The sequence below is a fragment of the Hoplias malabaricus genome, chromosome Y (genome assembly GCF_029633855.1).
Source record: "Hoplias malabaricus isolate fHopMal1 chromosome Y, fHopMal1.hap1, whole genome shotgun sequence".
NCBI lineage: Eukaryota > Metazoa > Chordata > Actinopteri > Characiformes > Erythrinidae > Hoplias > Hoplias malabaricus.
The window spans coordinates 29,250,719-29,262,807 of record NC_089820.1 but is presented as its reverse complement, the minus strand read 5'-3'; the positions used below and the strand labels follow the sequence as shown (position 1 = coordinate 29,262,807).

The 12,089-nt window shown below is 42.9% G+C and overlaps 1 protein-coding gene across 3 annotated transcripts in view; it reads right to left on the bottom strand.

Moving 5' to 3' along the window:
- The window catches only part of LOC136678291 (ectopic P granules protein 5 homolog), a 58,175-nt gene that overhangs the window by 32,256 nt on the left and 13,830 nt on the right, over window positions 1-12,089 (bottom strand). For all 3 annotated transcript variants that reach the window (XM_066656290.1, XM_066656292.1, XM_066656291.1), the window contains exons 9-17: window positions 11,455-11,569; window positions 10,557-10,707; window positions 8,387-8,548; window positions 7,346-7,503; window positions 5,319-5,473; window positions 4,009-4,149; window positions 1,943-2,104; window positions 1,589-1,711; window positions 545-810 (exon numbers count right to left, since the gene is read on the bottom strand). In XM_066656290.1, coding sequence (XP_066512387.1) covers window positions 545-810; window positions 1,589-1,711; window positions 1,943-2,104; window positions 4,009-4,149; window positions 5,319-5,473; window positions 7,346-7,503; window positions 8,387-8,548; window positions 10,557-10,707; window positions 11,455-11,569 — 1,433 coding nt within the window. The remainder of the gene's footprint in view (window positions 1-544; window positions 811-1,588; window positions 1,712-1,942; window positions 2,105-4,008; window positions 4,150-5,318; window positions 5,474-7,345; window positions 7,504-8,386; window positions 8,549-10,556; window positions 10,708-11,454; window positions 11,570-12,089) is intronic.

Sequence of the window (12,089 nt, the reverse complement as noted above, 5' to 3'; positions counted from 1 at the left end):
AACACCACTTGCTTAAAGGAGAACATTACCAGCCCAGTTCTGTTCTATTAGGTAACAGATGTCCATGCTGGTTACCATTACATTAAGAAAGAAGGGAGAGGGAGGGTCATCCTACACTATTCAGAGCAAGTGAGACAGTTATGCTCTCATAATAATGCAATAAGATTATTTATATAGCGCTTTTCAGGATACTCAAAGTCGCTTTGCATTCATGAAAACAAGCACAAGATATTAAAGTGCACTTCACTTCATTAGAGCTAGTTCTAATACTGAAATCACAATTTGAAAGTGCAGTTTTAAATTAAGTTAATAACAATGAGCTTGAACTCTGACTCAAACCCTGTGCTGGTCTTGCTCTTGGTGGAATAAAAGGCCTGGAGCTTACTTAATAAAGACAGTCACATTTTAACCTCAGTTTCAGTAGTGGTGGGAAAAACTCTGCGATTCGTTATTGTCCCCAAAACTTTCTGCCCCGTTTACACAGCTGTGGCACTCTGGAGTCATCAGATTTCAAACTGCAAACCAGTGCTTCTCAACTCCCAACCTGTGCCCGATGGTGGTCATGTCGAGGGCCAGGAAGCAGCCGATGGGGATGCCAGCTTTAACGGCTTTGAAAACCGGGTGCATGGTGGGTGTGTCTGAGATCTCAGGGATAGAGGGACCAGAGGAGGACGGCAGTGGACACCAGGAGTCCTGGGGATTCTTCTCGTTGGTGTGAAGCTTCAGACGCAGTGCCAGGTCCCACGCCCACTGGTTAAAGGACGTCTCTGGAGTCTGGCCCAGCCGCATGATGTTGGCCAGGTAAGACACCTAGAGAAAATGAAAGGAGAAATACAGAACAAGGTAGATAATGATTCAAATAATAATTCGAAATCACTGGGCGCAAGGCAGGAAAACATCCTGGAGAGGGCGCCAGTCCTTCACTGGGTGACAAACACTCACACATTCACTCACACACTCACACCTACGGACACTTTTGAGTCTCCAATCCACCTACCAACGTGTGTTTTTTGGAGCGTGGGAGGAAACCGGAGCACTGTCTGTGAGGAGTGTGGTGTGTTCTCTCTGTGTCTGCGTGGGTTTCCTCCGGGTGCTCCGGTTTCCTCCCACAGTCCAAAAACACACGTTGGTAGGTGGATTGGAGACTCAAAAGTTTCCGTAGGTGTGAGTGTGTAAATGAGTGTGTGAGTGTGTGTGTTGCATTATGAAGGACTGGCGCCCCCTCCAGGGTGTATTCCTGCCTTGCGCCCAATGATTCCAGGTAGGCTCTGGACCCACCGCGACCCTGAACTGGGTAAGAGTTACAGACAATGAATGAATGAATGAATGTGATTGTTCAGTTTCCGCAGTTAAAGTCAAAACTTCATCTCTCTATTATGTCTATTATATTTAACAAATCAATTATTCCTGGAAATCTTAAACATATAAAAATAAAACCCATCGGAGATCAACTCACCCTGTATGGGCTTGGAAAGGATCGAATTTGAATCCAGATGAGGTGTGGGCTTGATTTACAATGAAACACACTCTTTTTGTTCATTTATTTACTCACTAGGAAGATCACAGCGTGCCTGTTTTAAAACATTACCTGTTTGATGCCCTCTGAGATGATGCCAGCGTAGGGTTTATCAGTGAGGTACTTCTGATAGGCCTCCACCACCAGGAGCGCCACTTCACTGTGTAACACAGCTGGCAGAAACAGGCAGCCATTCTGGAGATAAAACAAGATAAACATGGTCAGTAAGGGGAGTCACACGGAAGTCATAAGACCAGTGCAATAGCTTTTGCCACCAGCAGTTTCCCCCTCAACAAGACCTGCTTTAACCTGGCGTAACAAGGTAAATATATTTGTAATAGACACAGAAAATCTGTTTATACCACAATATAGTGAGTGTGAGTTTTTCAGAGCTGCACTGGAGAAAATCAGTCATTGCTCACTCACCGCTTGGAAGTCCCAGTTGAGGCCCTCCAGGATAATGCAGGCCAGCTTGTTCTCGACTGTAGACAGGTTGTAATCAAGCAGCCAACCTCGGATGACTCCCACTTCAGCTGAGCTGGGGCTCCAAAGGTGCAGAGGCAGCTCTTTAAATAAATACAGTGATACCTGGGACGATACAGAACATGAAAAAAAAGGAGTGAACACAGATGTTTAAGAATGCAAGACTGGGGATTTAGAGACCAGGACTGCGTCTCAGTTGTGAACTACTCATTAACACTATACAGTACATACACTGATCTTAATAGTGTGAGGTTGGCTAGTACACCGTTTATTACTCACAGGAAGTGATGAAACATTGATTTCATGTGATAGGACACATCCTCCATTTCTTTTTCCCGTTTGATTGTGGGAAAATAGTGTCCTTGGATTCCGTACTCAAAAATCGTCCAATCGTTTAAGAGCAACGTTTCTCAACGTAGAGTCGAGGGATTTCATCATCTACAGTCCATAATATCGTCAAAAGATTAGAGAATCTGGAGAAATCTCTGCAGTAAGAGGCGAGGCAGAAAAACCATCATTGAAGCCCGTGACCTTCGACCCCTCAGGCGGCGCTGCATTAAAAACTGATATTGTTCTGTAACGAATATTACCACATGGGCTCAGGAACACCTCAGAAAACCACTGTCAGTGAAGAACACAGTTCGTCGCTCCATCTTCAAGTGCAAGTTAAAACTCTACCCTGCAAAGCCTAAGCCATATATCAACAACACCCAGAAACACCGCCAGCTTCTCTGGGCCCGAGCTCGTCTGAGAGGACTGACGCAAAGTGGAAAAGTGTCCTGTGGTCTGACGAGTCCACATTTTAAATTGTTTTTGGAAATCATGGACGTCGTGTCCTCCAGGTTAAAGAGGAAAAGGACTGTCCGGATTATCAGCGCAAAGTTCAAAAGCCAGCATCTCTGATGGTATGGGGGTGTGTTAATGCCCACGGCATCGGTAACTTGCACATCTGTGAAGGCACCATTAATGCTGAAAGGTACATACAGGTTTTGGAGCAACACATGCTGCCATCCAAGCAACGTCTTTTTCAGGGACGTCCTGCTTATTTCAGCAAGAAAATGCCAAGCCACATTCTGCACGTGTTACAACAGCGTGGCTTCGTAGTAAAAGAGTGCAGGTACTAGACTGGCCTCCTGCAATGCACATCTGTCTAACATTGAAAATGTGTGGCACATTATGAAATGCAAAATATAACAACGGAGACCCCGGACTGTTGAGCAACTGAAGTTGTACATCAAGCAAAAATGGGAAAGAATTCCACCTCCAAAGCTTCAACAATTAGTGTCCTCCGTTCCCAAACTCTTACTGAGTGTTGTTAAAAGGAAAAGTGATGTAACACAGTGGTAAACATTGCACCTGTCCCAACTCTTTTGGAAGGTGCTGCAGGCCTCAGATTCAAAAAGAGTGAATATTAAAAAAAAAGTTAAAGTTTATCCGTTTGAACATTAACCTATTGTCTTTGTAGTGTATTCAATTGAATATAAGTTGAAAAGTATTTGCAAATCATTGTATTTTGTTTTTATTTATGTTTTACACAGCGTCCCAACTTCATTGGAAGTGGGGTTGTATGTCAGTCACATTTCTTTTCCTGCAGCAGCAGGTGGCTCTTGGCCACATTACAAGGCCAAAGGTACCAGACCCTCCGTAGAGAGTCTGTCGATGTGAGACTAATCTAGGAGTAACAGAGGACATTAGCATTCTGGAAAACAACATCACCCACTTCCATATCACTGCTGTCAAATGAAAAACAAGTATCTCCCAAAATGGCAACTTCACCTTTGTTCTGAGGATTTTCTGAGGGTTTCTATTGGTTGATTCATCACAAAACTTTCAGTGTGAAGGACAGCTGCTGTGTTCCAATGGTGTAGTAAACCAAAATGGGAGATACATGTTTTTAACTGGACAGCGACGAAATGCAAAGGAAAGTAATATATGATGTGAATATCCGCTACAGACTTCAGATACACATTAGAAAAAGCCGCTATACAGGATGAATATGCGTCACTCACCATTCCAACTTTCTCAATGGTCTCCCTCAGCCTTTCCAGCAGCACAGAGATGATATGGGAGTGAGCTGTGGCTATAGCAGCCAGCAACTCTCTCCCCACTTTGGAGAAGATCTCTCGAGTGGCCACACACACATACGACACCTGGGAGAGGTGGAACAAAACTCAGTCAGCCTTACAGTGTTTCATATATACACACACGCACACACACACACACACATACGCACAGACTCTGGTACCGCATTTAATGGTAAGAATGGATTACAAGAGCAATGAGAAGTTTGGAAAAGGACTGAACTATGACCCTAAGACAGCGACATAAACACTGAACTCTGAAAGGTGCACAGGACAGTTCATGTGTTTCAGATCACGGCTTGCTGTAACATACAACACATCCAGCTGTTGATCAAAGTATGTATGCTTTCAAATAATTAGTAGAACATTTGGGAGCTACAAAGATAATAGTCTAAATGTTGGCCCCATCATTAAAAGCCTGCTAGTTCAATCCCCACATCTCAATCATCCAGACCCATGAGTCCTAACAGAGCACAACTGCCCCCCATCCTCCCTCCCCTCATAACACAGTACAGTGACAGCCAGCACGGGCATGTTTCAGCTGATGTTACAGCCCTGGATGTTGGGTGATCTCCTGCTGTGCTTCGGGCGGCCTGGTCACATTAGCAGCACTGTGAAAAAAGGTGGAACTGAATCTGGGGCTTGTCCTCTCACTCCCAGTGCTGATGACACTGTGACGGGGGAGGTTTATCTAACAGCTAACAGGGCCAAACTGTAGATGGCTAAGATCTGAGTGAAAAAATAAGTGGGTATAAAATAAGTAAAACATAAAATCTATTTCAGCTCAGTAGGTTATTACATTTTCAACATTATTGTACAGAGGAACCATGAAATTTGTCAGTGAACACACACTCTCTCACACACACACTAAAGCTTTATATATCAGCACTACTGCTCAGGACCTGCTACACACACCTAAACAGGTACACACACACACACACACACACACACACACACACGATTAAGGACAATGAAAACACCTAGACCCTAGTGAAGGGCAGCCACCCTGGGACCCGTGGAGAAGTTGGGGGTTAGAGGTCTTGCTCAAGGCTGTGGATGTTCCTGCAGTTCCAGGGGATGGAACCAGGGACCTTTTGGTCACTTTTAGTCTTGCGTCTCTAAACTTTACCCCTAAATAATTATTCTACAAAATAAAAAACAAACAAACTCATGGATGGTGTTTTTAAACCCTGTGGTCAATGGATCCTCAGCTCACTTTTACAGGACCATGAAAGCACCTCGTATATCTCCAGCACGACGGTCCTGACAAACTCCGGGTCGGCGTCGGTGCGTTTCGGCTGAGCCATGTGAGCGAACGTGGTCAGCAGGCAAATCCCATCGGAGCTATTTATCTCTGCGAGCCAGTCTTTAAACTTTTCTCGGTGAGCTGCTTCTAGAAAAGCACAGAGAAAACACGGTGCCTTCAGTTTGTACAGAATTCATCTGTGAATTATTAGATTCCATTTATTATTAGCTTAACTCTGAGGCCAACCATGTGGCCTCAAGCTCATCCAAATCCTCTGAATCCAGGGTGGATTATTAACAGGTCGTTTCCCTCTTTACTGCAGTAACAGTCTCCACTCTTCTGCCAAGGCTTTACACTAGATCTTGGTTCACTGTTCACAGCCTAATGCCAAGGGATTACTACAATCTGGCCCACACTTGGCATTGGGCACAGTGACCTTAAGCTCATATGAACAATGCTGTTGAGTGGAGATTATATTAGTAATCGGCTCGTACAGTGGACATTTGCTTCTAAACTAAAGAGGCATACATCAGACTCCAAAAACGTCTCGGCTGATGGGCACCTTGTGGGTTTAGTGAAAAGCATTGCCTCTGATTCACCGCCCTACAGCTTTTACAGCGGTCTCAGGGTCCATGTGCTTTCCAGGGGCTAGATTCACAAAAGCTTTCCTTAGAAAATAGGATCTTATGGTAAACTCTAAAACGTTCATAAGACTGCTCTTAAATAAAATGCTAAAAAAATCATTATTAATTAAATCCAAGCTACCTTTACAGTCTTATCTTACCCTTTACCATCAACAACCATAAATCCACACTGGCCTCCCTGGTGACTACGGCTGTACCTAGCCCCACTGGCACCCTTAATGCATGCTCAATGCCACCAGTTCCATGTGATCTTTACGTGCTACATCACCAACCACCACAACAGCACCTCTACAGTGCATTTCCCCAACTACAAGTAAAATGTTAAGAAAAATATTTAAGAGTTTTTTTCTTCTTAAGAATTCTGTGATGCCAGTTCACACAGAGCCACTGGCTGTGAGCCTGCTCCGACTCTCAAACACACTCATCAAGGCATCATGCCATTTATCAAGGCATCATGTTTAAAATTAGCCCTCTATACACTTCCCCCTGTTTCACGACCCGCAGAAAGAGCAGTGCTGAAATGTTGTAATAATATAATGTAAAGAAAATTAAAAGTTATTAAACAAAAGATATTCTGCCAAAAGCTGTAAATGCAAGGAAAATATGTTTTTATTTAAATAGACTTTATTCCTTAAAGAAACTATCAGACCTTTCTCCTAAGATTCTTCTTTACAGTATGCAATGTTTTGCTGTTACGCTGACACCTAGTGGTCTGGGTGTGTCAGAGATTTACACTGAGTAATAACAGTATAAAAATAATAATAACTTTTATTTGTACAGCACCTTTTATAGATAAATGCAGCTCTAAATCTTAATGAATATAATGTTTTAGAGAAAGTAAACAATCAAAATGAGAAGCATTTAGCAGACTTTCTTTTCCAGAGCAACTCCAGGTAAGAATCTGTATTTTGCTCCTGCCCCCCCCCCCCACAGTTGAAGACTGTAATTCACTTTTACAGCACTGTCCTGAAATCAAGGGGGAGGGAGTTGCGGTGATTTCCTACCTTCCACCAAAAGTTAAATAGTGCAGTTTCTGCAGTGCTGAGCCTGGAGTGTATTCTCCCTGACACAGCTCTGTGGAGAATCACAAAGACTTTGAAGCTCTGAAGAATTTTGAAATAGAAAAACTGCCTAGTGTTGCTTTAAAAATGCAACAATCCCATGTAGGTGACCCACCCTATGAAACATAAACTGTTTCACTGACTACAAAGACTATTGATCTCATTGTAGCTGAACATAATATAAAAGTAAACAGTAAACTGAGAAAATACAAAATTACTTTCATTTGTACTGTTTTTTTTTATAAATTTGTGGTGGTAAAAACGACCTGTCGTTCCTTTAAGATGCTTTTGTGAGGACAGGAGCATAGACTTACCTCGGAGGCCCTTGATGCAGCTCTCTACACTGAGACTGCAGCCCAGTCTGTCCAGCCCATCCGTCTCCGCACACTGCATGATGTAGAAGATCTTCCAGAGCATGGCACTGGACAGTGTGCCGTAAGGCATCTCTGACATGAAGAGCCAGATGCCAAGCCTGGAGACGGCGAAGGAAGAAAGAAAACAGGATTCATGGGTGAAGAGGAGGAGCCACAGAGTTGGGAAATCCAGGACACAGGGTGAAATCGGAATCAATGATCTCCGGCTATGGGCTTCAAATCATACGTGGAATTAGTATTAGGTGAAAAAATAAAAACTTCTTTTTGTGTAACGTATAATTGTAATTCAAACTTCAAACAGCCTCTAAAACTGGCATTTTATTGTAATTACAACATAGTATTTCTTTCGCTCAACAAAAAAGAACCTAAAAACAAAGCCGTGTGGAGGGTGAAGAGTTTATTGGGCGCTGCGTTGGTTCTGAGCTCCATCAGGAAAAAGCTGCAGAAGACTGTGATGGGTTTGTTCTGTTCTTGGGGACAATACTGTGTCCAAAAGTCCGTGTGAGTGTGGGTTTAGACCAGTTACAGATGGAGAATTCGACGTTAGAGATCATAAATATTGTTTCAGATATTCGCTACACTTGCCCAATGCTTCTTCTGAAATTAACTGAAATTATTTAAGAATCATTCACAGGAAGATCGTCCTGTTTTGCTTTAGTAACTGCCTCACCTCTTTTGAGAAGGCTTTCCACCACATGGTGGAGGATTTAACGGCTTTCACACCAGAGAGGTCAGGTGACAGCTAATGATGGATGACTAGCTGTGGATCACAAACTCCACTCCACCTTACTCCATATTTAATGGATAGTGTGTTCTTTCACTCCAGAAAATGCATTTCCACTGCTCCACAAGCCCAAGCTTTACACCCCTTTTAGCCAATATTTGGTGTTGAGTACTCTGCCCTTAGTTTTTCATGCTTTTCTGTGGATATTATCTGGTATTATATGCACCTGAGATTACAAAAACGAGAAGCGGGCTCACCTCTTGGCTTTCAGCACATGCAAGACGGCGCGAAGGAAGAGGTGATCAAACTCCACCTGCAGTTTCTCCATGGAGAAGGACTGCTCCTGCATGGTGGTCCGGCTCACTCCAGTTAGACTGATGTACTGCGCCCAGTGGTCACTCACATAACACAGCGTCATCCTGGAGCACAGCAGAGAGAAACATGACCCATGAGTCAACGGCAAAGCAATGGTAGCAGTGTTTTAAAGTATAAAAGTGTTTAAGTTCATCTTTAAAAGGTATGCCACAGAATAAGCCATTTTCAATGTTATATTCAATCTATATTAATACAGTAATGCAGTTTATTAGCTCCGACAGCTCTCTGCTGCTGCGCTGAACTGTGAGGGCGGGTCAAATCGCAGAATGATTGACAGTGGCAGTCCCATTTCTTATTTTTACCCCTACCCCACTTTTACAATCATTCATTGTGTGTAACCCTTATCCAGTTCAGGGTCACAATGGGTTCGGAGTCTACCCGGAATCACTGGTAGCAATGCAGGAACACGACCTGAAAAGGGCACCAGAGTCTGATGCATCAGCAGAACAACAGAGACACCAGCGCTTCAGTTTTGCTCTGCTGCCGGTCAGCAGTGACATCAGAGAAACTCTGCAGGACTTTGGTTAAATTTAGGGCATCATACGCTTTCAAAACGTCCCACAATCCTTTATTATCACACACTCGTAACTCTCTGTGATACGAAGCTGAATTCAGCTGTTTATTCAACGTTTTTTTTTTTGTTCAAAACTTCCAGCCGGCATCTGTAACATAAATAAAATCCACAGCCGCTATGGAAAATATGTAAATGTAAGAAAAGTAAGTTTATATAAAGAGACTTAAATTATATTCCATAAAGAAGCAATCAGAACTTTCCCCACATTTGTTTCTTCACATTCTGAAATTTGATGCTGTAATACTGACACCTAGTTGCTTGGATGTCTCAGAGATTTACAGTAAGTAATAATAATAATCTTTACATTTTATAGCACCTTTCAAACATGAATGCAGCTTACAATGCTTTATTGACATCTGTAGGTTTCTTTGGAAACGTATGTGGCCAATTTACCAGAGATTCACAAGGCATTCATAGCCCTTCGTTTGAAGAGTGCCCCTGAAAAACCTCAGTTTCAGGAACTATACAGCCGTACACCTTGGCCCTATCCCTCCTTACCAACAAGACTTAAGAGCACCCCACTCCTAGGGGTAGGGTGAAGCGGTGGGGCAGTTGGGAATTGGGGATTCACCCAATAGGAACAAAGTGGTGTCAATATCAAAGCAAAACTACCAGTGTACAAAACTCTTTGGAAAAGAAAACGATATCTAGTCCAGTTAGCCTGGGTTTGGACCCCCCTGAAGCTGATAAGAGAGGAGAGGCAGTGACTGTAGTCTCCGATAACTAAACCCCACACATACACACACACACACACACACACACACACACAGTACCCATGTGACATGTGGACTTAGAACCTGCACTATCCCAATACAACAAACCCTGGGCAGAAAGTATGCCATGCCGGTGTACCTCAACTTCACTGCAGTGTCCGACCGAAGAGACTAGGCTTTTAACCAGTGCACAACACAAGGTACATAAAGACACAGATGATCGAGTGTGATGTGAAAGGACGTGAGGGGCCTGCAGAGCCCTAACCTAGACCCAATAGATTACCTCTGTCAGGAATTAGAGTGGAGACCTCGTCAATCAGTGTCTGACCTCACTAATGCGCTTCTGGAAGAATGGTCAAAGATTCCCATAAACACACTCCTAAACCTTGTGGGAAAGTTGAAGCTGTTACAGCTGCAAAGGTTGGACCAAGGTCATATTACACCCCATGGATTAAGAATGGGATGTCACTCAATTTCACGTGTGTGCTACAACAGTGAGCGGACACTTTTTTTTGCTGAATATGAGGAAAGAAAGTGTTTTATCATCATCATGTGTCATATTCTAACGCCTGACCTAAATAAAACTAACACACAGAGGTGGAACATTTTGCACCAAGAATGTGAAGTTACTGTTGTCCCTGGGACTTTAAAATGTCTGGTAAACATCAGAATAACAAGGCCGCAGTTAAAAGGGTCAACATTTAGAAGGGTCTAGTGTCCAGCAACAGAGAAAAATTATTCAGGAACTGAGGGAAATCAGCTGACCGGATCATGTGGCCGATCCTCTTCACAAACTGCCGATAGCGAGCTCGATTGTAGGTCTGCAGCCCAACAGCCAACAGTTCCACCAGAGACGAGGCAAAGGCAAATATCTTCATCATTTTCTGACTGGTGGTGGCTTGAGGTTGGTAGATACCTGAAAATATGTAGCAACTCGGCTGAATAAATGTAAACAACACAATGCTGTTTTATGGATGAAGATAACTGTCTTACAGACTCACTGCCCTCTTCTTTATCTTCAGAAGTTTTAAAAAATATTAAGAAACCAAATTAATGAGAGCAAAGGTTACTTGGTGAGGGCTTTAAATACCCAAGGAAACACAGTGCTATTTAAAGGTGTGTAGGAGTCTAAACTCAAAGGGCTGCTACTTTTTACCGTATTTTAAAAGAAAAATATTTAAAAATGTTGTTGTGTGTATTTTCTCAGATGTCAATCCAGAACAATGGGCTGGCAGCTGGCAGCATCCAAAATGTACTGTTTTCTGCTTATTCAATTTGACTTCGGAGGATTAAAAGGTTCATTCTCACTGCTGATAGTAACAGAGGAACTCAGAAGCTGTAGCCTATGTCTGTCAACGTTTGAGTGAGCTACTACTGCAGGAACTAAGGATTATTTCCTCTAAAGTAGTGTTGTGTAAACTGCTGAAGTTAAACTTTGACAGTAATAAATCTATTCTGACAAAAATGATTCTGTCCACTTTTTTGTTCATAATTAACTGCCGCGATTTTAAACAGAAATATCTCAACTTTAGGGTCAAATATGAGCAAATAACTCACGCAATTTAACGCATGCACTACTAAGACCAACACTGATTTTACACGCAATAAGGATCATCCTCATCACCACACACACTTTGATGCTACCTCAATGCTTTTTTCTCACCTGTTGAGGACATTCCCAATAAGTGTTTGAAGAGTTCGTCAAAAGGAAACTGAGAGAGCAGAGCAATGAGGTCATCTTCTGATAGCAGCATCCAGCTCGTCTCTGGATCTTCATCCTGAGAATGATGAATTTAAGTGGTCTTTTAGGAAAAATAATAGGAAGGGGCTCCCAAGTGGCCAAGACGTCCAAGCATTGATCCCACAGAGTCTTAAACATAAAGGTACTACAAAAGGTTCTTTGAGCAACGCCATAGAAGAACTACTTGTGGTTTCATGAAGAACCATTTTTGTTTAAGAGATGCGTGTATGAAGAGCCTTTTAAAGGTTCAAAAATCCATCACTCGGTCTTAAGGTTCTTTACCCATTCAATGGTACTTTACGGAACCCAAAGTGGTTCTTCTACGGCATCACTCAAAAAACCTTTGAAAGCATCTTTATTTTTAAGAGCGCATCCCCTGGAGATTGTAGATTCAAATCCAGGTGAGGTCCCTCCCAGCCACGACGACCTGCTCTCCCCACAGCACTGCCCATAGTGCTAGCGACTGATGTGACAGATCTAGGCAGTTTATGTTTTCCTAGGACACACTCAGATGTTCAGTGGCACTGCATTGACAGTGGTTTGAAAAGAAGCTGTGG